Below are 27747 nucleotides of genomic sequence, written 5' to 3'. Positions count from 1 at the left end.
TTAAGTTAAGCCGAATATAATACTATAATTATATATTTACATTACATGTAATGTTACTAATAATATTACAATATAGTACAATATAGTAATATATAATACTGATATTGTTTGTTGTTCATTCGTTCAGTCGTCTCCGACTCTTCGTGACCTCATGGACCAGCCCACGCCAGAGCTCCCTGTCTGTCGTCACCACCCCCAGCTCCTTCAAGGTCAGTCCAGTCACTTCAAGGATACCATCCATCCATCTTGCCCTTGGTCGGCACCTCTTCCTTTTGCCTTCCATTTTCCCCAGCATAATTGTCTTCTCTAGGCTTTGCTGTCTCCTCATGATGTGGCCAAAGTACTTCAACTTTGGCTCTAGTATCCTTCCCTCCAGTGAGCAGCCGGGCTTTATTTCCTGGAGGATGGACTGGTTGGATCTTCTTGCAGTCCAAGGCACTCTCAGCACTTTCCTCCAACACCACAGCTCAAAAGCATCGATCTTCCTTCGCTCAGCCTTCCCTAAGGTCCAGCTCTCACATCCGTAGGTTACTACAGGGAATACCATGGCTTTGACTAGGCGGATCTTTGTAGCCAGTGTGATGTCGCTGCTCTTTACTATTTTATCGAGATTGGACATTGCTCTCCTCCCAAGAAGTAAGCGTCTTCTGATTTCCTGGCCACAGTCTGCATCTGCAGTAATCTTTGCGCCTAGAAATACAAAGTCTGTCACGGCCTCCACATTTTCTCCCTCTATTTTCCAGTTGTCAATCATTCTTGTTACTGATATTGTACTATGCTAATAATATAATATATTGTATGAAAATATATCTTGTAAGCTGCCCTGAGTCCCCTTCGGAGTGAGAAGGGCGGCATATAAATGCTGCAAATAAATGAATGAATGAATGAATGAATGCATTCTTGGCATGGGGTTGGACTGGATGGCCCATGAGGTCTCTTCCAACTCTATGATTCTATGATTCTATGTTCTGCATGAAATCATGAAAAAATTCAGCAGCAATCCCTTTTGCAGACCTCCACACCAACCCCCTTGTTAAGCTGAAGCAAGAGCAATGTCATATGGAAACACAATATTCAGACAATGTTATCACGGCTTTGGGACTGACTTTAAGAAAATTCAAGGTATAATAAAAGCAGAATAAAATAATATATAGTTGCTTCACAACTCCCTCCCTAAATTGTCAGACTCTCTACCATTCAGCTGATTTATTGCAGCAATAAACTCAATTCCATACAGTCTGCTTCAATTCAGGTGCTGAATTTGGCTAGACGATGTAAGCAAATTTGGGAATTCAATTCTTATTTCAAGTTGTGACAGCTTTACTATAGTATACTGAAAGAATATTACCACTTTCTACAACAAGATGGAAATTAACTGCTACTATAATCTGATAGTCTTTTAAATGATACACGGGAGATGGCAGTCATCAGAGTTCTTAAACAAGTGAAGATATGATGTTTTTAAAGCTCCTTTCCTTTTATTATGTTTTCTTCAGAGGGACAGGATGGCAAATCTAAAAATGTCATAACATAAATCATTGCCTGGCCTCTGTTCAATTAGACACAGATAAAAAATGCTGCAGCAGCAGTATCTCTTATGGCATCACTGACCTGCAGGTGCAGTAAAACGGAGTCAATATTCTTTTCTATCATTTGTAACTTCATGAAGATATCTCTTCTTTGTATGGCAGGGATCCCACGGCCATTTTGCAAGGTCAACAAATGAAAAGCAGAAGCACAAAAACAATTGTTTTGGTATCTTTGCTTATCATAGTCCTAGCATTGCTTGGCCACAACTCATCCTCATACCACATTTGTCAGATAATGGGAATGTTTGTATGGTTCAAGGTGTCTGAGAACTGCAAGCTAATCATTTGTTGCAGTTTTCTTTAAGATGGCAGAAGAGTGTCAGAATCTTTTTCTGTAACATGCTTGTTGCTGTCCACTCATTCAGTCGCTTCTGACTCTTCATGACCTCATGAACCAGTCAGAGCTCTCTGTCAGCCATCACCACCCCCAGCTCCTTCAAGGTCAAGCCAGTCACTTCTAGGATGCCATCTATAACAAAACACTCTATGCTACTCACCAAAATATAATAACGCAGCGAGGAGTAGTAGAGAAGAGTAAGATTTTAAGTAATTATTATTTAGACAGGGAAATATATAAAATAATCCCAACACTGCTCAGCCAAAATTATAAAACTCACAACGAAGAGGGAGTATGGTTGCTGAACCAACTGTATATTTAAAAGCTAGGAACTAGGAACCACTGGAACTGAGAGACTTAAAATATTTCTTCAAAAGATTTCCGCTGCCACCATTATACTATTGACCAGGCTGAGGTAATATTGAGAGTTTGTTCTGTAACATACACTATGCCATTATAGTTTCTTAAAGGCTGTTGTGAAGCTTACTTTAGTAATGCTTTGACCACAAGGTATTCACACTGAGGCTGGTATAAGTTGATAAAAATAACAAGAACGTTCATTGAACAGGCTTGAATTATTCAGGTACAAATGCTTAATGGTTTCAGTAAAATACTGGCATAAAAAGCTTGTAGCTGCGTTAGAGTAAAGATCTTAAAAACCTCTGGGTTACAAGTCTTCAAAGTTCCCACACAGAAAATTACTTCAGGAAATTAATCTCTGAAAGTAACTCCCAAAAATGCCCCTTAGGAATCTAGCCAAAACCCTGAACTAGCCTGTCTTAGGAACTGAACAGATCACTAACGGGGTACTGCTCCACAAAACAGTATTCTAGCTATCTCCTCAATAGCTACACTGAATACTTGACAAAAGACTGACCCAATCTTCTTCATTAAACCCAAACTTCTCTCTGACTAACACCAACACTTCCTCTCTCTAAAAGCTCCAAACCCTAACTGACTAAAAAGGGATCACAAGCCTCAGTTTAAAAGACACTTTTCCCCTCTAGATCACTTATGCTCCGCCCCCTTCTTTCTAATCAATCCTAGCCTTCTGATTTTCCCTCTAAGATGTGAACATCTCCCCTCAAGGCAAACCTAACTAAGAAGGCTTCGCCCTGTCTCCCCTGATGTATGGCAAGAACACTTTTCCTCTGGGTGGATCTTTGTTCTTGCCATACATCAAGGAACCACTGACCGCATAGGGAAGCTGATGAGGAAACACAACCTACAAACTATCTACAGACCCACCAAGAAAATCCAACAAATGCTACGTTCAGCAAAGGACAAGAGGGATACTCTCGCTTCTGCAGGAGTCTACTGTGTTCCATGCAGCTGTGGACAAGTCTACATAGGGACCACCAAACGCAGCATTGCCCAAACACGAATCAAGGAACATGAAAGGCACTGAAGACTACTTCAACCAGAGAAGTCAGCCATAGAAGTGCACCTGATGAACCAACCAGGACACAGTATATTATTTGAGAACTCAGAAATGCTGGATCACTCCAACAACCACCATGTCAGACTACACAGAGAAGCCATTGAAATCCACAAGCATGTGGACAATTTCAACAGAAAGGAGGAAACCACGAAAACGAACAAAATCTGGCTACCAGTATTAAAAAAAACTCTAAAATTAGAACAGCACAACAACAGAGAGGTAACAAACAAGGACATCTAATCACCTCTCAACAAAAGATTGCTCCAGGCACTGTCAAGCAATCAAATGCTAATCAAGGTGGTCAGTTGAAACATTCACACCTAGCTCCAGCAGACATGAGTCATTTGTCTCACCCTGGTCATTCCACAGATATATAAACCCTTTTTCCTAGTTCCAACAGACCTCACTACCTCTGAGGGTGCTTGCCATAGAAGCAGGCAAAACGTCAGGAGAAATGCCTCTAGAACATGGCCATATAGCCCGAAAAAACCTACAACAACCTCATGTTTTTAACTGCTTGTAAGCCACTCTGGATCCAATACAAATTGGAAGATGGGATTAATAGTCTCTCAGAACAATTCCCGCACAAAACCTATCAGAATATTTTTCCATTATTCTAACTGATCTCTGGAAAGCAAAATAAATGTTAGGTTTCCTGATAGCAAATCCATGAAACTAGAACATGAACAATGTGTTGTCGAAGGTTTTCATGGCCGGAATCACTCGGTTGCTGTGAGTTTTCTGGGCTGTATGGCCATGTTCCAGAAGCATTCTCTCCTGATGTTTTGCCCACTCCGAGGCATACTCCGAGGTTGTGAGGTCTGTTGGAAACTAGGCAAGTGAGGTTTATATATCTGTGGAATGTCCAGGTGGGAGAAAGAACATGAATATTTCCCCTTTACAAATTATATCCACCAGGGGGCATCATGTTTTATATTTATAAACAGTCTACGGAAGTTCATTGTTACACTCTTTCAAAAATCACAATATGCAACACACAGTAATTCCATTTACGCAAAGAATTGACAACTTTTTAATTAAAATTTTCACAACTCAATAAATAACAAAGATTAGAAATCATTTAAAAATGCATATCTGTGCTCAAAAACCAAATTTTCCACATACAGAGAAATATAATTAGGATTTTTTAATATGATAAGAAGGGTCTTTTACACTGACTACGTAATAAAAAACAAAACATTTTAATTCAAAAAGCTTATATCTTGTTCTATCTTAAAAACTAAGCTTCATTGTAGAATAAACTTCTATTCTATTTTCATGCCCTTTTTCAAAGTTAAGAATATGCTGAATGCATCCACAGCTTGGTTTTAATGAACTAAAGCGTAGTGAAAGAACACAAGGCTTGAAAATAGGTAGTTACTAAAGTTACTTCTTAGTAACTCCTGTTTCACAATCATTAATGCATGCCTAAGTTATATTCCAGTTGGGTTGTTGTAGGTTTTTCAGACTGTATGGCCATGTTCTAGAAGCATTCTCTCCTGATGTTTCGCCTGCACCTATGGCAGGCATCCTCAGAGGTTGTGACCTCACACAACCTCTGAGGATGCCTGCCACAGGTGCAGGCGAAACATCAGGAGAGAATACCTTTATCTGACAAGTTAACAGGATACTCTTGAATAGCTATTTGCTGTGTATTGATAAGTCTGAATTTGGAATTAGCCAATTTTCAGACTTCACAAAAGAAGGCACTCATTACTTTATGTTTCTCATAACCAGATATGAAAAAAGTTAAATTTATAAAGGAAAAGTGCTCACGAGAAAAACTGTTGCATTATGGGAGGGGGGGACTCTAACTCATACTAATAGATTTATTATCTTTACAATTTTCATCTGATTCATACAATCAAGGGTCACTGCTGCTGGATAAATGAAAGTGATGCCAAAATGTAATTTATGTGATGAATTGATGAAGAAACTAAAACTTTCTGATCTGACAAACTTATTTATAGTAACATGCAAAAAAATAGGACAAGTCCCTCTTTACTTCCCTCTCCTGTGATTTCACTTAAATAATATTGAGCTTTATTACATCTGATAAAGGATTTGGTTTTTAGTTTGCAAAAAAGTTATTTTTCACTGATATTCTGCCTAGTGGCCTGTTGCACTCCAGGTCCAGAAGAAGCCCTCTGACTTAAAACACACCACAAATCTTCTTTTATTGAAGCTTAGTAAATAGCCAGAAGAAATAAATGCTTGTAAGAAAATCAAAAGGTTCCAAAAAGTATTAGTCCATAAACAGTAGTAACCCAAAGCAATGTCCACATAAGAAATACAGGCAAACCATGACAGTATTAATCCAGACAGGAATCAAGCAGGATGCAAAAAAAAATGCAAAAGGCTGAAAAACTCCACAGAAACAAGATCCCTTGAACAAGACTTCTATGGCACAAGAACTTGGTTTCCAAACGATGCCTGATCTGACAGGTTTTCCCTTGATGCAAACTTTATATCCCAAAACTCAGAAATTGGTTTCGTTTCCCTCCACATTTTCCCTTTATCAGACGCAGTCTTTCGGAGCGACATAAATACTGAAATTGTTGCTAATCTCCAGCCGCCTATTCTTCAGCTCCTTATCTGGCTGCTCATTAAAATTCCCAGGTGTCAGATTGTTTTTCAAACCCAAATCTTGAGAGCTCACAGAGAGAGGGAGTGAATTATCATTGCTAGGCCCAGGGATATTCTCATGAGAAACTGCCCTTTGCACTGGAGTCTCTCTGTCATTGTATGAAAATCATTGACCAAACCATCTCCATCTTGTACCTCAGCACCATCATTTCCCACATCAGGATCCTGTAACACAAAAATAGGCTGATTCCCAACATGGCCCTTGGCAAGCACTACTTAAAGTCACGAAGTCAGCGGCAAACATGAAACTCAATTCATGTTTTTTTGTCATTAACTTATTATTTTTACCTTTTTTTTAAGCTTAATCTCCATCTTTCTTGCCAAACTGGGAATTATTAATTCAATAATGTCCTTTCCTTCATTGCCTACACACATACACAGAAAACAACAACAACAACTTTATTTATATTCTGATATTCTCCCAAAAGTTGTTTCTCTTCAATCCTGCTGTCACCTGGGATGGCACGTTCGTGAGGTCAGGAGTATTGTGCTCCGAAACTCTCTCTGTCTGAATTCAGAAGTCCCAGAGTAGCTTGACATGTTTATTATTATTATTATTATTACTATTATTATTATTATTATTATTATTATTATTGCCAAGGTGGCACAATGGGTTAAACCCTTGTGCTGCTGAACAGCTGACCTGAAGGTTGGAAGTTCGAATGCACAGGATGGGGTGAGCTCCCGCTGTTAGCCCAGCTCTTGTCAACCTTGCAGTTCGAAAACACAGAAATGTGGGTAGATAAATAGGTACTGCTTCGGTGGGAAAGGCATAAGACACCCCAAGGAGTCATGCTGGTCCCATGACCAGGAGGTGAAAATGCAGGCTCCTCGGCTTGGAAATGGAGAACAGTACCTCCCCCAGAGCCAGAGATGAGTACCACCTCCAAAGCTGGAAATAAAAGGAGAAGCCTTTGCCTTTGTTTGAGTTTGTGTCCCATTGTAATGTTTGCCAGTTTACATTGTAACCTGCTCTGAGCCCCCAAAGGAAGAAGGGCAGAAATAAAGTTTCATTACTGTTGTTGTTGTTGTTGTTGTTAATATAATATACAGTATATTATATAATATTATATTCTATTATAATGTAATAGAATATAAAACTAATTATAATATTACAATATTATAATTATATATTTTATATTACATGTAATATTAGTAATAATAGTATAATATAATGGTATAGTACAATATAGTAATATATAATACTGATATTATATATGCTAATAATATAATATATTGTGTGTATATATATATCTTGTAAGCTGCTCTGAGTCCCCTTCGGGGTGAAAAGAGAGGCATATAAATGCCATAAAAATAAAAAAAATAAAAAATAAATATTATTATACATGCTGCCAAGTAACATCACTGGGTGGTAAAGATGGAGATTATACTCCACTCTGAGATTATACTTCAAAAAGTAACATTTCCAAACTCTGTCCCAATACCGCACTTGTTCCAAGCCCCACCAATCTCCAACAAGCAGGAATTCTTTCTTCAGTTGTTATCAAAAGGAAAATGTGTGGAAACCCCCTTTCCTTCCTTAAGAAGGCTGATTTCTTTGGAATTTAATTAAGGAAGGCTATATTCTTCATCAATTGCCTGTATACTGATATTGTAGGAGTCAGCCTAAACTCTGAATTATAGTATGCAATTATACTAGCTGGCCAGCCATGAATAATGAGAAACTTACTAATTAATAATAAATAATATTCTGCAATACCTTCTTCATTTGAACACCATATTATTGACTTACACTGCTTCTCACACAAACAAACAATCCAAACTGAGTCAGTACATTTCAGAAGATATATATTAAAATATTTATACTGTAGGAGCTGAACAAAAATGCATAACCGATTGACAAATCTATTTCTGTTCATTGGATTATGGCAAGAGTTCTTTGCAAAACTGATTTATTTAACAGCCTCGGTGATTAATCCATACTGTGAAACAACTGTCATTCCTCTGAAAACTGTGTTGAAAAGAATTCCCAGTTGTCTGTCAAATCTATCTGAGAGAAACAAATGAGGCACTGACAACAATATGCTGGATCTTTCCAAATGATTTGCCATAACAAAAAAAGTTGATTCACCTTGAAGTTGGGGGAAAAACGAGTAGGATGGATCACGTTGTGAGGAGGGAGGAAAGAGGAAGATTTGCAAAAGGGTCAAGGAAAAGCAGGATGCTTGTTGACAGGACTCTAGAATGAGTGAAAATATTTAAGACAGCGTTTCTCAACCTGGGGGTCGGGACCCCTGGGGAGGTTGCGAGGGGGTGCCAGAGGGGTCGCCAAAGACCCATCAGAAAGGTGGAAGGTGAACTACATCTCCCCTAAATCACTGTAAATTCATCCGAAATCCCTCCAGTACATTCTGTTGGTCATGGGGGTTCTGTGTTGGAAGTTTGGACCAATTCTATCGTTGGTGGGGTTCAAGGGACTCTTTGATTGTAGATGAACTATACATCTCAGCAACCACAACTCCCAAATACAAAGCTTTAATTTCCCCAAACTCCACCAGTGTTCACATTTGGGCATATTGAGTATTCGTGTGAAGTTTGGTCCAGATTTATTATTGTTTGAGTCCACAGTGCTCCTTGGATGTAGGTGAACTACAACTCCCAAACTCAGGATCAATGCCCACCAAACCCTTCCAATATTTTCTGTTGGGCATGGGAGTTCTGTCTAACAAATTTGGTTAAATGCCATCGTTGGTGGAGTTCAGAATGCTCTTTGATTGTAGGTAAACTATAACTCCCACCAACTACAACTCCCAAATGACAAAATCAGTCCCCCCACCCCACTCCACCAGTATTCAAATGTGAGCGTATTGGGTATTTGTGCCAAATTTGATCCACTGAATTAAAATATACCTTACATATCAGTTATTTGCATGATGATTCCTAACAGTAACAAAACTGCAGTTATGAAGTAGCAACAAAAATAATTTCATGGTTGGGGGTCAGCACAACATATAGAACTGTATTAAGGGATCACGGCATCAGAAAGGTTGAGAACCACTGATTTAAGATCTGCAGATCACAGCTTTCAGACTTAATGACTTGATTCGCCTCTAACATCGAGGTGCTAACAGCTGAGCTCCAGATCCGCACGGCAAAGATTACTTCAGCCTTACTGGATAAGCTCTCTCCACTCTTAATCACCCAAAATAGTTACATGCAACATGCAGACAGGAATACCGGATAACCTCATCCCTACATCCACAACCTTGCAATCATTTCCCAATACAGAAATGAACAACCGACATACACAAGCTGGAAAAGCAACACATGTAATCCGTTCGTTACTTACATTTGCTAGCTGCTCCTCTGCATTTCAGCCTCAGCTGGTCTGCTATCAGCATCCTTTAAGTTTGCTCTGCACATGGTCTAACCGCTTCATGTTCACTTGCATTCTCCCACTCTATAAAGCCACCAGATCACTGTGATGGTTTGAGCAGGGAGTATGTGTGTGTGATCCTACTGCGGTTTGTATGACATTTCTTTAATTAGTCTCACAAACAAGGAACAGAAGTAAGAAGTGCCATCTGATAGTCCATAGATTTCAGAGTGGAAACACCACATGCTGCCCATATAAATGACCGCCTTCTCCCAAATACGCTCGAAACCAAGACAGCTGTAAAGGATTTACAGCAGTGAGCGCATGCAACATATTTGCCAGGGAACCAATTCCAGATTGCCAGACACTCAAGTATTTCCTGGCGGATCCTGTTCAAAGTGACAAGCTTTTGAGACCTCACAGCCTACAGGCATCAATCAAGGCGCACTTTAATCAGCTCATCTGCAGACCCAAGCGAAAATCCTCTTGCTATTGATTTTTAAAAAATGCACTGAAATGTATTGTTATTAGGTACTAGCCATCCCCTGCCACGCATTGCTGTGGCCCAGTCTGGTGATCTGGAAAATAAAGTAACGAGGAAGTGTTGGTTTCTAATATATGTAATATATGTAATTTCTTTACATAGAAGAGGAGAAGAAGAAGAGGAGGAGGAGGAGGAGGAGAGGAGGAGGAGGAGGAGGAGAACTTTATTTTTCTACCTCGCCTCCATCTCCTCGAAGGGACTCGGGGTGGCTCACATGGGGCCAAGCCCAGGTAAAATACAATTAAAAGCAAAACAATAACAAATTAAAATAGCATAAAACAGCATAACAATAATAAACAAGCATCAAGCAACAACAAGCTAATTTTGGAGGGGAGAACGGGGCCACTATGCGAACTGGTTAAAGGATAGGGGTTCAATAAGGTGGATAGAAACATATAATAGCATAGGAAATAGCATGGAAACAGAGCAATTAAACAGGATCAGTTCAACTTAAACTTAAATATATGTATAGTGATGCAATATAGGAATTCAGATTCAGGTCATGATTCAGGTCATGATATAGATCATTTGTCATAGGAGTCGTCAGTCAGAAAAAGCACAACGAATCATCCACATTTTTAATTCCTTACAGAAAGTGGATAGGGAGGGGGCCAGCCTAATCTCCCTGGGGAGGGAGTTCCAGAGACGAGGGGCCACCACCGAGAATACCCTCTCTCTCGTCCCTACCAACCGTGCCTGAGATGGGGGTGGGAGCGAGAGAAGAGCATCCCCGGAAGATCTTCTCTCGCCTCGCCTGTGGCCTCGTTGGGGAGGATGCGGTCACGCATATAGGCAGGTCCTTAACCATTTAGAGTTTTATAGGTAATAACCTGCACCTTGAATTGGGACCGGAAACTTATCGGCAGCCAGCGGAGGTGTTTGAACAGAAGATGCATGCAGAATGCCAACACATTTTTAAGATTACATTCCCCATTAAACCAGAATTTTATTTATTAGGTATAACAGATTAAGACTTATCACTAGACTCTAATGATGATATTTTGTTTACATATTTGACCACAGCCGCTAGAATTAGCTATGCAAAACATTGGAAGCAAAAGGAAATACCAGACATAGATGAATGGATACAGAAAGTGAAAGAGATCAAAGATATGAACAAATTAACCTTTTTGTTAAAGAAAATTTCGGGAAATCCGATTAGGTATACAGATTGGTCCAAGATAGAGGAATATGAAAAACTGGGAAAATAAAAGAAACATCAAAAGGCATTAATCCTTAATGGAGAAACAAGAAGAGCCGATTTATTTTATTTTAATGTTAAGAAATTTTACCCTCAATACAGAACATTTTTTATATACAAACGTAAAGCCGCAAAGGACTAGATGGAAGTCATCATCTCTTTTTTTCTCTTTTAGACAATTTTTGCATAAACCCTTTTCCCTTCTCCCTATTTCTTTACAAGTTTCCTACTTTTCTATCATATTATTGTACTCCCACTTTACTTGTACAAGAAAATTACCCCCCCCCCCTTTTCCCCTTGGTTTTTACCCCTAATAAAATAAAAATATATAATAATAAAAAAGAAAAGTTAAAAAATCTTGAAAAACCTAAACTTCAACTCCTCAAAGGTACATTGAACCTACGCTGAGAATTGATTTAGAGAAAGATTCTTATTAAGGAAAGTGCTGGTGTTCTCCTGAGGAAGTTCCTCTCCCTTTCGGTAATCAATACTTCAAGCAAAGCCAAGAATCATGTCAGCCAAAATGACTAGGAAAATGTTTTTTTTTAAAACACCCTTCTGGAACAGAAGTTAAATTTAATTTTAAGTCTGACCAGACAATGACTATTATCCTAAAAATCAACACTGGGAATCTTCCCTTGCATACTAAAATTCTGCATGGCTTTTATTTCCTGAAAGCTTCCAAAACTGAAGGAATAATCATTACTGTATTAACAAGACATTCAACATAACGCACGGCGCCCACTGTCACAAACTGTCATTAAATTTCAAAATCATACCTACAGCACTTCTGTCAGAAAGTGAATAAATGTAAATAGATCTAAAAGCAGTGAAGATTTATCTAAGCTACTTTCAGATACTGTATTAAATGGATTTTCCGAATTTTGAGATTTTCTATTAACTGCTGAACATTCGTATCAGATAAGGTAAAGGTAAAGGTTTCCCCTGACATTAAGTCCAGTTGTGTCCGACTCTGGGGGTTGGTGCTCATCTCCATTTCTAAGCTGAAGAGCCGGAATTGTCTATAGACACCTCCAAGGTCATGTCGCCGGCATGACTGCATGGAGCACCATTACCTTCCCACTGGTGCAGTACCTATTGATCTGCTCACATTTGCATGTTTTCGAACTGCTAGGTTGGCAGAAGCTGGGGCTAACAGTGGGAGCTCATACCGCTCCCCGGATTCGAACCTGTGACCTTTTGGTCAGCAAGTTCAGCAGCTCAGCACTTTAACCCACTGTGCCACCAGAGGCTCAGTGGGTCAGATAACAATAATAATAATAATAATAATAATAATAATAATAACAACAACAACAATAATAACACTTTATTTGTACCCAGCTACCATCTCCCGAAGGACTCGGTGCGGCTTACATGATAGCATTATGATCCTCTATAGGTGCCAACTCCAATAGATTCACCAATTGTTCTGTCGCCACTGGAGCTAAAATTAAATGCTTCTAAGAGAGGATGCGAGGCTTGCGTCCAGCGGGAAGCCTGGGGGCCCGAGAAGGAGCCTTTAGAGGATCTTTCCCTACTAAGCAGGCTTTAGGAGACTTGAACTTAAATACAACAGTCTTTATTAATGAACAAGCAGAAATTGTAAGATTTCTAAATAGTCTATTGGGTCTTGCAGTCTTGTTTACAAGAAACAGGCACTATCTTCAAGAAACTTTCTTTAACAGAAACATTCCCCTTGAAAGCTCCTTCCAGGCTGCTGTGAACTTAAACCTAACTGGTTTGAGTCTGCTACCGGCTGAACTGCGTCTCAGAACCGAACAGATGTACCATCAGGCTTGAAATCACTTAGCTGAAGATGAAGAGCTGTTAGTTGTTATTTTTAGTTCTTAGATAGAGGATAGTTGGCTGTATGTTATATGTTGTTTGTCTTAATTGCTGAGTGTATGTAAGGAGGTCATAGAGATTTTAGGTTTGATAGTAGAGGATAGGATTGCCGGGGTGGGTTAGGGAAGAGGCCCAGGAGAGCGCATGAGACTGTCTGTGATATAGAAGTGACTACATAGGAAGGTGTGGATGGTAGCTGGTGTGTTTAGTCTAGAGTGGTGATAAAGTGACTCATAGGAAGGTGTGGATGATTGCTGGTATGTTTAGTCTAGAGAGAGTGTGTGTGTTGGTTTAGTTTAATTGGCTCGAGTGAATGTGGGAGAAGGAGGAGAGTGTGTCATAGGAAGTGTGTCATAGGAAGTGTGCATGATTACTGGGCGTGATTAGTTTTAGCGTGTGAGCGTGTGGGTTAGTGTGGCTGGTGGAGTGAATCATGGGAGAGAGAGGAGTGTGTGGATTCTTGGAGTGCCTGGGAGGGGCTGATTGTGTTGGAAGTAAATGTGAGTGAAGTGGATCTGAGCGTGGTGAGAGTTACTTCTAGACATAGGAATGACTGAAGCAGAACTTCATGCGAAGAATAATCTTTTGCACTTTTACGACCTCCTGAGGGAATCGTTTAACCATGTGTTATTACAACTCAGGTTTTTAAACGAGAAAATGGACCACCTCCTTAGAGGTTTTGCCTCTTTCTCAGGAATTCCTGTGCAATCCTTTCCCCTAAAGACTGAGAACTCTTTGTGTGCAGATCTAACTAAGGACTTGTGCCAAAATGGGGAGAAAGGCACATCGGATCTTGGGGTTCTTGGGGCTGAACGTGGAATGAATGATGAGTTGACTGAGGGAAGGGGAGAATCTTTGGGCAGTCATAGGACCGAGAACATCGTGGAGTGGCAGCGGTCTGTGATGGCCGCTCAGAGGACGATCAACAATACAACAACAGACCTTTTGGTTCAGCCAACCGCAGCCTGCATCCAGGATCAACATCTACAAACTGACATGTTTGCGGTGGACATTGCTGACCAAATGATAAACAGAGGCAGATGGACCTCTAAGAGGGCAGTTTGTAACTCCTTGGCCCAAATCCTGGGTAAAAGACCACAGGAAATAAGACTAGAAGCCATAGTGTGGTTATGGAGGGACTACCAATCATCTGACCGTTCCTCCCGTCTTCAAATAACACCAGAAGACAACTCATGGCTTGGAGAGCTTATGGCAAAGCGCTATGATTTAAAGAAATGGGGCATTACCATTAGGAGGGTAGTTGTGGACCCTCAGATACGCCCCTTATTTGCCTCCGGGGTTCCTTCTTGCCATTCCCCATCAGGTCCCCGTGCATCCACAACTAGCTCACCGGTTAGGGCCCCCCCTCCTGGTTCATATAATTTTGAGACTCCATCCGTCCCGGTCGCCCCCACTCAACCAGCCACACTCCTTCGCTCGAGAACCCTTCCCTTATTCAGTCCACTCAGCTCCCTTGATGTTTCATTATCTACCTCATCATCAGAAACATCCCTTCCCAACGCCCAAGGGAGATTATTCCCCAGCCCGACTCCTTCTTCTGAGAGCTGACTAGTTACAGATTCCGGCCATGCAGGGGGGGGGAGGGTTCCGGAGGAAGGGGGTGCCATCCAAGTCGTGTGGGGGAGGAGATTTGCGGGTCACCGATACCCCAGGGAGAAGCGCAACAGAGTCCTTGCGACCCTGGAGAAGGTAGGTAGTGGTAGGCTCCTTGGCAGTCCCCTCGGTCTTAAGGTCCTGCTGATTAATGCCAGATCCGTTAATGGTAAGACCGCGGCCATCCAGGACTTGATCCTGGATGAGAGGGCGGATCTGGCATGCATCACCGAGACCTGGTTGGACGAGCTGGGGGAAGTAAACCTCTCTCAGCTGTGCCCACCAGGTTTTGGAGTGCATCAGCAGGCCAGACAAGGGGGGCGGGGAGGAGGGGTCGCAGTGGTCTTTCGGCAATCCATCGCCGTGATCAGATGCGCTGTCCCACAGGCTTCTGGGTTTGAGTGTGTCCACTTGAAAGTGGGGAGCCGTGACAGTGTGGGGTTCCTGCTGGTGTACCGCCCACCCCGCGACCCAGTAGTTTCCCTGTCGGAGCTAGCGGAGGTGGTCTCTAATTCGGCCTTGGTCTCCCAGCGCCTGGTGGTGCTGGGAGACTTTAACATCCACGCCGAGACCACTTTATCTGGCGCAGCTCAGGACTTTATGGCCACCATGACGGCCATAGGACTGTCACAGATAATATCCGGCCCCACGCATCAAGCTGGGCACACTCTCGACCTTGTCTTTGTGGCGGACAACGAATTGATCAGAGTGGAAGATCAAAACATCCTTCCAGTGTCATGGTCTGACCATCATCTGATCACATTTAGACTTACTGCGACCCTAAACCTCCGCAGGGGTGGAGGACAAATTAAGATGGTCCGCCCTAGGAGACTGATGGATCCGGATGGATTCCTGAGGAATCTTAGGGTTCTTCCTGCCTTGGAGCCTGGCGATTCTATCGACGCCTTGGTAACTCTCTATAACGGGGAGATGGCCAGGGCGTTAGATATGATCGCACCCGAACGCCCCATCTCGTTGCGTCGTGACAGGCCATCTCCTTGGTTCACTGAGGAGCTGGCTGTGATGAAGCACACGAGAAGGGGGCTAGAGCGCAAATGGAGGAAATCTCGAGATGTATCTGATCGAACACGGGCTAGAGCCTCTCTTAAGGCATACTCCGTGGCCATACGGGCGGCCAGGAAGTCATTCACGACCGCTCGTATAGCATCTGCAGCAAATAGATCATCGGAGCTGTTTCGGGTCGTGGGAGAACTCCTCCACCCACCTGCGGTGGAGGATGTCCCTGACGACCCCGCAGCTCGGTGTCGCGATTTCGCACACCATTTTGCAGATAAAGTCGCCCAGATACGCCTCGAGCTCGACTCCAATTCCATCGCAGTGCCTGAAGAGGTGACGGAGGTACCTGCTTGTCCAATTTTGTGGGATTCTTTTAGGCTTGTTCTTCCTGAAACCGTGGAGGAGATTCTTGGGGCTGTGAGAGCAACCACCTCATCTCTAGACCCATGCCCATCTTGGCTCATTAAATCAGCCAGGGAGGGGTTGGTTGACTGGTTTGTATTGATTATCAATGCATCGTTGGAGCAAGGGATTTTTCCATCTGGTTTGAAACAGGCAGTGGTTCGTCCACTCCTCAAAAAAGCTTCCCTTGACTCCACGGTGCTGAGTAACTACAGACCGATCTCCAACCTCCCCTTTCTGGGCAAGGTGCTGGAGCGGGTGGTCGCCTCGCAGCTCCAGGGCTTCCTAGACGATACCAACTACCTAGATCAGGCACAGTCTGGTTTCAGGCCTGGCCATGGCACCGAGACAGCCTTGGTCGCCTTGGTGGATGACCTCCGCAGAGAGCTGGACAGGGGGAGTGTGACCATGTTGGTTCTCCTGGACATCTCAGCGGCTTTCGATACCATCGATCATGGTATCCTTCTGGGTCGTCTCTCCGGGATGGGCCTTGGGGGCACGGTTCTGTCGTGGCTCCGGTCCTTCCTGGGGGGACGCACCCAGATGGTGAAGCTGGGAGACGCCTGCTCGGACCCCTGGCCTTTGACCTGTGGGGTCCCGCAAGGATCTATCTTGTCGCCCATGCTCTTCAACATCTACATGAAACCGCTGGGAGAGGTCATCCGGAGTTTTGGAGTTGGGTGCCATCTCTATGCGGATGACGCACAACTCTACTACTCCTTTCCACCTAATTCCAAGGAGGCTTCTCGGGTGCTGGACGAGTGCCTGGCCGCTGTGTCGATCTGGATGAGGAAGACCAAGCTGAAGATCAATCCCGACAAGACAGAGGTCCTCCTGGTCGATCGTAAACCGGATCGGGGTATAGGGTGGCAACCTGTGTTGGACGGGGTTACACTCCCCCTGAAGCCACAGGTCCGCAGTTTGGGTGTCCTCCTGGATTCTTCGCTTACACTTGAGGCTCAGGTGTCGGCGGTATCCGGGAGGGCCTTTGCACAACTGAGACTTGTGCGCCAGCTGCGACCGTACCTCGTGAAGGCAGATCTGGCCGGGGTGGTCCACGCCTTGGTCACCTCTAGAATGGACTACTGCAATGCGCTCTACGTGGGGCTGCCCTTGAAGACGGCTCGGAAACTACAATTGGTCCAGCGGGCAGCAGCCAGGATGCTAACTGGAGCTCATTACCAAGAGAGGTCAACCCTCTTGTTCAAGGAGCTCCACTGGCTGCCATTTATTTTCCGAGCCCAATTCAAGGTGCAGGTGCTCACCTACAAAGCCCTGAACGGTTTGGGACCACCCTACCTGCGTGACCGCATTTCCATCTACGAACCCACACGCTCACTCCGGTCATCTGGGGAGGCCCTGCTCGTGATCCCACCTACGTCGCAAGCGCGCTTGGTGGGGACGCGAGACAGGGCCTTCTCTGTGGCGGCCCCCCGACTTTGGAATGCCCTTCCAAAAGAGCTTCGTCAGGCCCCTACTCTGGCAGTTTTCAGAAGGAACCTAAAAACTTGGCTGTTCCGATGTGCCTTCGCAGATTAGGAATCCCCATCCCAAGTCCTAGATGCACTTTAGCACAACTAATGTTGCTGCACACCGCACTTAATCCCACGTTCCTCCTGCCATCTCAGCACTTTTAACCCTGTACCCCATTGCGCTGGCCGAACCAGTTTTAATAGTGTCTTGATGTATTGTCATTGTGGTTATTTTGCTTAATTGTTTGATTTGCTTGTTTATTGTTGTGTTATGTTTTCTATTGTATTGTGTTTTGTGGCTTCGGCCCGTGTAAGCCGCATCGAGTCCTGCGGGAGATGCTAGCGGGGTACAAATAAAGTTAATAATAATAATAATAATAATATTCCCTCTGGAGGTCCTCAGGGCTGTAAAGCTGTTCCCTGGAACCCTTTAGAGGCCTTTAATCTGTTCTTCCCCAGGAACTCTTAAAAGACTAAGCCTTTGCGCAGGAGGAATGTCTGTAAGCATCCTCTGCCTTGGCTTCCCTTGCTGTGACTAACTGAAAAATGGCTCCTTCCCTCCAAAAAGCAAAAAGGGGGTGGGACCAGGGATCCTAACTATAATTGGCAGGTGGCTTGCCCTATGAATGCAGCCAAAGGAAGCCACCTATCTGCAAAGTCCCTGCAACTTAGGACTATGAACAAACACTCAGTGCAAAACACAAAATTGGAGCCCCTGGAACACCCGTTCCAGAACACCAATAGTAGTTCATCTGGAGAGCACAAGTTCCCCAGCCTTGTGGATGAAGAAGAGAAGACAGAATTACAGATCGTTCATTAACATGGAACCTCTTGTGATTGCCACATGCCTTCAGTCAACCCCAGTTTATGGTGACCTGATCTATCCTCAGATCTAGCATTCCACTTCACCGTATTATGTGGTCTGCACAACTCAATTTTCTTGCCCAATGACATGTATTATTCCAAGATAATCTAATTCTGCACTTTCAACAGCTTTCTTACATTATATCTTTGTATTGGCTTTAGAAGCCTTGGCTTATATTCGGGTCGGCTTATACTCAAGTACATACGGTATGTGGATTCTGACAGCTGTTGACATCACTTTTCCAAGCTCTTGTCTCTACTGACATGCAGGTGCCTCCTGTGTGTGACCATGAGCTTGCTTTAGATTGTGCTATCTCTTTGTGTAACAGCTGTCAAAATTAGACCACTTGCACATTCATGCTACCAACATTATGCAGTAACATTTGCACATACTGAATGCCATAAACCTGACTGATGTTCAGGCAGCTGCTGGATCCTACTCCGCTAGGAAAAACAGCAGCCCTTCCTCTTTCTTTTATAGATTTAAATATCTACTTAGGAACATAGATTAAGTGGACAATTTTGGCAGGAAGTCTATGCTGTTTCAAAAATAAAATGCTGAAGCACATATTTATGCAGCCAAATTCGCTCATACTTCAACGTCTTGTTTCATAGCTTTGGGGAAACCTGAAAACCATGTTTTCAAAAGCGTGATCTGAATTACGATTGCATTCTCTCCTTCCTCTTTTGCCTTAGCAACAGATACTTGAGCTAAGACACTTCTGAAATATACAGAAACATCAGGATGGTTAAAGGAAAGGCCATGGAATGTTTGGATAAGGATGTGGGAAGAGAAGCAAGTATAAAATAATGCAAAAGAAATCGAGTGTAACACAGAAGAAGCAAAATCAGTGATTAGAGAAGGGCTAATTCATTTGGTGTGGGCAACTATGGCCCTTCCGATTTTGTAGGACTGTAACTCCAGTCATCCCTAGCAAACACAGTCAATGTTGAGGGACTGATGAAAGACTGGTTCCAGTTCAAAAACATCAGGACAGTGTCCAACCCTGTGATAAAGAATAGGGACAGCTGACAGAAAACAACAAAGAGATATGGATGTGGTGGGCAATAAACAAAACATGTGGGGGTGTCAGAGGGGTTGCCAAAGGTCATCAGAAAACACAGTATTTTCTGTTGGGTATTGGGGTTCTGTGTGGGAAGTTTGACCCAATTCTATCATTTGTGGGGTTCAGAATGCTCTTTGATTGTAGCAACTACAACTCCCAAAACTCAAGGTCTATTTTCCCCAAACTCCACCAGTGTTCACATTTGGGCATATTGAGTATTCGTGCCAAGTTTGGTTCACATCTATCATTGTTTGAGTCCACAGTGCTCTCTGGATGTAGGTGAACTCCAAAACTCATGATCAATGCTCACCAAACCCTTCCAGTATTTTCTGTTGGTCATGGGAGTTCTGGGTGCCAAGTTTGGTTCAATTCCATCATTAGTGGAGTTCAGAATGCTCTTTGATTGCAGGTTAACTATAAATCCCAGCAACTATAACTCCCAAATGACAAAATCAATCCCACTCCCAACCCCACCACTATTCAAATTTGGACGTATCGGGTATTTGTGCCAAATTTGGTCTGGTGAATTAAAATACATCCTACATATCATATATTTACATTACAATTCTTAACAAAAGCAAAATTACAGTTATGAAATAGCAACAAAAATGTTATGGTTGGGGGTCACCACAACATGGGAAACTGTATTAAGGGGTCGCGGCATTAAGAAGGTTGAGAAACACTGAGCTAGACTGTGCTTAAGAGTTAATTCTTTTCTGTTTATGATATTTAAAGCATAATCCTACCAATGCATCCATATTAAAAAAAATCAAATGCAGACAATTCATTAATGGTTCGGTCAGTAACTTGAAATGCCATTATGACTCAGGTTCTGAGACCATTGCAATATAGTTAGGTTTGTAAGATAGAAAGACTCTACATGTTGCACTAGAGCCCTGATACACCTTTTCACCACGAGCCACACTCTGTCCAGGTAATCCAGTAAGATTATATAAAATCCAGTAAGAGTATATAAAAATAAGCCAATCTGAAAATAATAATCAGACTTCAAAAAGTTATTTACAAGGCAGTCAAGATTTCAAATACAGTCTCAAGAGTCAATCCACAGATATTTCCATAAACATGATAGCATGAATCCAAGGCAGAGGCAACCTATGCCACACATGAATCCAAAAACGTAGGACCAGGAACAGAGAACTGTTCACCTGAATACAATGTTGCTCTCACAAAGGATTATACTAGCAGAAATCCACTTAAAGGGCCTCAATCCCTCCCATAACATCATTCCTCACACACCTGCCTTATCTCTGAGCCGCTAGGAAAAGCGAGTCTATCTCTGTTGTATGTTCTGTCTCCGAAGTTCTAAGTCCCTTGATCTGGACAAACATTTGTCGCCTACATTTCTCTCAGTCTGCACTTCTGGCAAATTCTCATGAGATATTGCTTTCTCTAGTCTCATGGGAACTGCCAGGAGATTTCAAAACAACTATCTCCAGGCCACATCTATCCTCCTCTGGGCCCTCTGAATCTACCCCAGCACCCCCTTCCTCATCTTCTGAGTCCTCTGAATCTGACCAGGCTACACTACTGCAAATGGCTGCAGAGATTTAAACCACACCAGTATAATTCCTTGAAAAAAAATAATTTAATGTTGGTATCTCAGCACATTTTATTGCCTAAATGGAAAGTCAAAATGGTCACCACTAACTCTGCATTCACCTCTTAAATCTAACTTCAGCATTATGGGATAATATCTCCTAATGCCACAAAAGACAGCAAGTTAGGAACTCTTTGTCCCCTAATGGGGTGAAATACCAGGAGACTGGATGAATGGTTGGAGAGCTCTCACGTTTGCCTCCCAGTGTCTACAATTGGTTCACTCAACCTTATGATAGAGCACAGTCTGTTGAAATTGTCATTACCACATTGGGGAGGGAGCCTCTTCAAAACAATAACTTGCCATGCAGAGACACCCTCTTGAGTTCTGCTTTACATTGCAACTACAGCATTGCAGTGAACATACACATTTGACCGAAGATATCTAAATGTGCAGATCTGTTGCTAGAAATACAAATAGCTAATCACTGCAAGTGTGTAAAAAATTAATCAAGCTATGTATCTCTCAAACGAATGTCAAATACAGGATATTAATAGTCAAGACAGACCAAAATGTCAATTCAATTTGGGCATTCAATGGAAGATTCCTATAGTACAGGAATCTGTCTGTCTGTCTGTCTATCTATCTATCTATCTATCTATCTATCTATCAATCAATCAAATAGGACTTTTCAAAGTTCTTAAATTTTAAACAATAATTTCACAAAGTATTTCTCAAAGCCTCTTGGAAAGAGCAAACTATTAAATCAACTACAATATGTGTTCTGTCGCACGTTGGGCCTGTAAATAGTTGTCTTTAAAATAGGACATGCAACCTTTGCCCAACGGGAAGCCAGGGGACCCAAAGGGAAGTTCTCAGAGGTTTCCACCACAAACAGTCTTTAGATGGCTTGAGAAGTACAACGAAGTCTTTTATTAATGAACAATCAAACAGAAGCTTCTCTTGTCTTCAGTAAAATTAAGCAAATGACTCCAAGCTTTTAGGTAACTGGTGAATTCCTAAACTTGCCCACGAAGGACAGGCAACTATCTTCAATAACTATTTCTTTAAAGGAAAAAAGCCCTTTTTAACTTCTCCCAGACTGACTGTAAACTTGAACCTAACTGATGTAGGTACCACTACCGGGTTGAACTGCGTCTCAAAGCACCGAGTGGACCTACCAGCAAGGCCTGTAGTCTCTTCAGATGGAGTTCTTTGATCTTTAGGGCTGTTTCCCTGGAAAGTCTTTGGAGACTCTTTTCCTTCTGTTTCTGTTGGAATTTCTGTAACCCTGGAAATTCTTTCCTGGAGATTCTTAGGAGACTCTTAAAGCTGTTCTCCCCTGGGAATTCTTAAAGGTTGAAGCTTTTGTACAGGGGAAGCTTTACACACGTCCTGTACATTGGTTAACCTAGCTGAGACTAACTAAAAAATGTCTCCCTTCCCTTCCCAATTGCCCTGAGCAAGGGGTGGGACCAAACTTAATGATGATGGACAGGCGGCTTGCCCTATAACTGCAACCAAAGAAGCCACCTATCTGCAGAGTCCCTGAAACCTTGGACTGCAAACAAACATTTAATACAAAGCAAATAAAATGGGAGCTTCTGGTACAGCTGTACCAGCACAATATGGATTTTGTACTCCAGCAATCATTACATACATTTTTTTAAAAAACTTGCTCCATATACCATGGAGATGCCGATTTTCAAAATGGATGGGGTTAGTACCAATGGCCCTGTGGATTACCTCACATATGAGAGTCAAACAAGAGGGCAGTTTTCAGGCTTACACCTCATAGTCTGACAAAGATCAGACTGCAACCTCAGAGGTAAGCACATTGTTTTTAAAAATCCACCAATCAAATATATTCAACCGTATAAAAATCAACAGAGAATGAAAATTCAAAACAATTGAAAGAAACAGACAACTGCAGAGGAAAATAAGAGAAAGTACATCAATTTCACCAAAACAGTTAAAATCATAGATTGTTTACAAACAGGAAGTTGAAATTTCAAATATTTATAATATTCTGCAATAACAATATATTAAATAGACTTCATATTTCAAAAACCAGCTACATCCCACCCCCACTTGAAACCAAAGATGCTTCAAATGACGTAATTTCCAAAAGGCTTGCAAAACTTTTACTGGTAGGCTGGGAAAAAGGAAACAATAGAGATTACCACTTAGCAGGCTTCTGTACATCTCAAAACAGAGTTGTACACCACCAATCCTGCTTTCTGAGACATGAAGCAGTGTGCTTTTTAAATCTGAGGGTGATCTAATTTCATTCATGCGGAAACTAGAGAAATAGACAGGTAGGACTTGGAACAAAACTGCAAAATGGGGTGGGCCTGTTTATTTTCCTAATCAAAGAGCCATATTTTCCACTCTATACCACTTCATATCATCTCATCTTTTTCTAACACTTGCCACGAACCCTCAACAATGATGAACACTAAAAACAGTTTGTTAAGAAATGTACAGAAAATGTACTGCTAAAGGGTTAAAAATTCTAGCACAAAATTAAAACTCTGAAGTATTTGCAATCTCTGTTGCAACCTAAGGAACATGGCCTATTGGCCTAGCCATGAAGTTATTAAAGACTAGCCGTCCCCTGCCACACGTTGCTGTGGCCCAGTCTCTATATGTGCTTTGCATGTGTATATGCGTGCGTATACATTTGTGTATATGTGTATATATGTGTTTACGTATATATATATGTGGTTTTGCGCATGCCTTGTAATGGTTTTTTTTTTGTTTTTAAGTCCCTTCTGCAGTGTTTTTCAGTGTTTTTATGAGTGATGGTCACTTGTTGGCCTGACAGGTGTATTGTGTCCAAATTTGGTGTCAATTCGTCCAGTGGTTTTTGAGTTATGTTAATCCCACAAACTAACATTTGTGATTTACCTATCTGAATGTATTCTCCCCTATGAACCATCAAGACAATTAAGATCTTCTGGTGGGGCCCTGCTCTTAGTCCCGCCACTTTCGCAATCGTGTCTGGCGGAAACGAGAGACAGGGCCTTTTCTGTGGTGGAACTCTCTCCCAATTGAGATCAGATCTGCCCCCTCCCTCCTGTCTTTCATCTGGCTATGGAAGGAAGCATTCCCAGAGTAATGGTTGAGACCGGCTACGGAACAAAGTTATCGACCACATGATTTTATCTTGGCGTTTTGGCTTACTTGTAATTTTAATCGATATGTATTTTAACTCGTTATTATATGTTTTTAGATTGTACTATTATCATTGAATCCTTTCTGTGACCTGGTCTGAATCCCTCTACAAAGATTAGAGAAGATCGGGATATAAAAGTTCCAAATAAATAAATAACATTACATTTTTATGTATATAGACTAGCCATCCCCTGCCATGCATTGTTGTGGCCCAGTTTGGGTATATGTGTTTTGGGTGTATATATATTTGTGTATATGTGATTTTGCGCATGCGTTGTAATGTAATTTTTGTTTTTTGGCTTTTTAAGTCTCTTCCGCTGTGTTTTTATGAGTGATGGTCACTCATTGGTCTGATAGGTGTATTGTGTCCAAATTTGGTGTCAATTCGTCCACTGGTTTTTGAGTTATGTTAATCCCACAAACGAACATTACATTTTTATTTATATAGATTGACTCAAACTCTTAACATTTCCCCTCTGCTCACTAAAATATATAAAGAAAGCACCCATACCTGTTTCATCTGGTGAACTCGGGGAAGCACTATCCTGTGACAATGTTGTCCAACTGGAGTCTTCATCGCTTGGAGCTAGGTTCTGAATCCGGTGCAATGCACAATCAGTTTTTGCGCCAGTTTTAGGGTGATCCTTTTTTGTCTCTGGACTTGACGATATGGTTGCTACCTGTCCGTCTTCAGGACTCGTTGGCTTGTTGGCTTTCCGTGTCAGGGCATCCCCATTAACAATCACAGTGGATGCCTGACTGTTGCACTGTGAAGACAGTTTCTCCTCCTCTCCCATCTGGCTGTTTCCATAACTCTGATCAACGTCTCTCGTGGATGTTTCGAGGTCTGCATAGTAATTTAGGAAGCTCTTGGTCCTCCGGCGTTGTGAGGGCAGGATTTCACTACCAGAGGAATCCTGTTGGTTTGGTTCTTTCCCCTCCAACTTCTCAGAGGTTATGTTTATACCTGTAGCAGTCGTTGGAGCAGTGGGGTTTTTATTGGGATCCTGCTCCGCTGCCTTCCTCAGCTGGTTCTCGCCATTCTTTACTAGCTTGATGTTGGAGGAGTTGTTGCCCAGGAGGGGCTGCGCAGCAGGATCAGAAAGACCCATTGCTGTCTGGATGTTAGTCAGTGCATATTTTTTCCGGCACTTTGGAGGGGTGCTGCTCTTGACTTCCGTGTGCTTAATTTCAGCATTCAAGAGTTCGTTGTGAGAGGAGCGTAAGTGAAGGGTGTTGGGTGGCGTGGCAGGACCGTTCCGATTCACAATGTCAGTTGTGCTGTTGCTTGCCATAAACCCTGCCAAGGTTTCCACACCAGAGTCAACTAGGGAAGAAGCAAAAATATTGTAAGACAATGCTTTCCACTGTAATCAACTGGGAATACATTCACGCACTGGGTAAGGAAGCAGCAGCCCATTTTACAGAGGTGGAGGATACAGAAAAACCTGCACAACCACTGCGTATTTCAAGATAATGCCCATTTTTCAGGAGCACTACACCACATGGAGTACAGGTAAACAAATATGGATGGGGCTTGGAAAAATAAAAGAAAAGTTATTTTTAAAAAAGATGGAAAAGGGATGGGACCGGGATTGTGGCGCAGCTGGCTGAGTGTCAGCTGCATTAAGATCACTCTGACCAAAAGGTCATGAGTTCGAAGCCAGTCCGGGTTGGAGTGGGTTTCCAACCAATTGTGTGTAGCCTGTTGTCGACCTTTGCAACCCGAAAGACAGTTGCATCTGTCAAGTAGGAAAATAAGGTACCTCCTTAAAGTGTGGGGAGGCTAAATTAACTGATTTATGAGGCCATAAATAAGACTCCAGCAAAACATTCCAGCGGGGAAGCATGTGGGGAATGTGGAAGTGCTTCATCAGCGTCGCAGATGGACGATGAAAGCGACAGCTCCCCTGGCGGCCAGAAAAAAAGTTAAATAGCCTCTGTGTATGTCTGTACATGTTTGTATGTCAAAAATTGGCATTGAATGTTTGCCATATATATGTACACTGTAATCCGCCCTGAGTCCCCTGCGGGGTGAGAAGGGCGGAATATAAAAGCTGTAAATAAATAAATAAATAAAAAGTTTTCATAGAAGGCTTCATAGTTTAATCAGTTAGAATCTTTGTAGGGAATTTATAAATAATAACTATTAGGCCAGAAGGAAGAATAGAAAAACAAAGTAATAGGAAGAAAGAAGAAAACAGTATAAAATGTATTGTCGAAGGCTTTCATGGCCAGAATCACCGGGTTGTTGTAGGTTTTTTCGGGCTATATGGCCATGTTCTAGAGGCATTCTCTCCTGACGTTTCGCCTGCATCTATGGCAAGAATCCTCAGAGGTAGTGAGGTGAGGATGCCTCACTACCTCTGAGGATGCTTTCCATAGATGCAGGCGAAACGTCAGGAGAGAATGCCTCTAGAACATGGCCATATAGTCCGAAAAAACCTACAACAACCCAGTATACAAATGTCTTTGACCCAAAGAGCGGGTAGTCAACACCAGGAGGAGGAGGGAGGGATGTAGTCAAATACAACTATTGTATAAATGTGATGCAGTATTGTACCGATCCATGTATGTATATATATATGTGTGTGTGTTTCGATTTGTTTCATTGTTTATTATGAATAAAAAGGTAAAGATAAAGGTTTTCCATGACACTAAGTCTAGTCTTATCTGACTCTGGGAGGTGATGCTCATTTCCATTTCTAAGCCGAAGAGCCGGCATTGTCCGTAGACACCTCCAAGGTCATGTGGCCAGCATGACTCCATGGAGCGCTGTTACCTTCCCGCAGAAGCCATACCTATTGATCTACTCACATCTGCATGTTTTCAAACAGCTAGGTTGGCAGAAGCTGAGCCTGACAGCGGGAGCTCACTCTGCTCCCCTTGGAATGGCCAACCTTTTGGTCAGCAAGTTCAGTAGCTCAGAGGTTTAACCCGCTACACCACCAGGGGCCCCACTTTTTATGAATATGTAAATTAAAAATAATAGAGTATATACTCGTATTTACTCGAGTCTAATATGCTATCGAATTGAATGTGCACCTCAATTTTCAAAACCCTAAAACCAAAAAAAGTATTTGCTGAATACAACAACAACAACAACAAAACAACAACAACAACAACAACAACTTTATTTCTAGACCGCACCTCTCTCCCAAAAGGGACTCAGAGTGGTTTAAAGCACAAAAACAGGCAAACATTCAGTGCCTTACAAAGTAACAAATAACATCAGGAATAATACAAAATAATACACAAAAATAGCAATAAACTTATAATGAAAAAAATTAAATATTGAGATGAGGAATAAACCAATAAGATAATAAACTAGGATTTGTAAACATTAAATATATATAATTAAAAACAGATATGAGTTGCATATGGCTAACGCAGGTGTTTATTAAAATGTATCACAGCCATCATATAGGGCAAATGGGTTTGCCAGCGTTCCAGTGGAGTAGTATCTTAGTCCTCCTCCTCTCCATATGCTAAAGTGCATAAGTGCATCTTCAAAGGTTTCTTAAAGGGGAGGAGGTCACGTATGTGCACAGGCAGTTCCAAGTCCAACATTAGATACGGCCATGCAGCTGGAAAGGCTGGCCACATCAAATTCTGTATCTCCTCCGGCCCCCATGG

General features: G+C 42.2%; 1 protein-coding gene across 6 annotated transcripts in view; it reads right to left on the bottom strand.

Moving 5' to 3' along the window:
• The window catches only part of APBB2 (amyloid beta precursor protein binding family B member 2), a 253851-nt gene that overhangs the window by 105378 nt on the left and 120726 nt on the right, over positions 1-27747 (bottom strand). For 5 of the 6 annotated variants that reach the window (XM_060778438.2, XM_060778440.2, XM_067468794.1 and 2 more), the window contains one exon: positions 24623-25438. In XM_060778438.2, coding sequence (XP_060634421.2) covers positions 24623-25438 — 816 coding nt within the window. Of the gene's footprint in view, positions 1-9323; positions 9586-24622; positions 25439-27747 lie in introns of those variants that run through there. The other variant, XM_060778441.2, reaches the window with a different exon arrangement.

Source organism: Anolis sagrei, chromosome 5, assembly GCF_037176765.1.
Source record: "Anolis sagrei isolate rAnoSag1 chromosome 5, rAnoSag1.mat, whole genome shotgun sequence".
Lineage (NCBI taxonomy): Eukaryota > Metazoa > Chordata > Lepidosauria > Squamata > Dactyloidae > Anolis > Anolis sagrei.
Note: the sequence above shows the minus strand (reverse complement) of the source record. Positions and strands in the feature narration are given on the sequence as shown.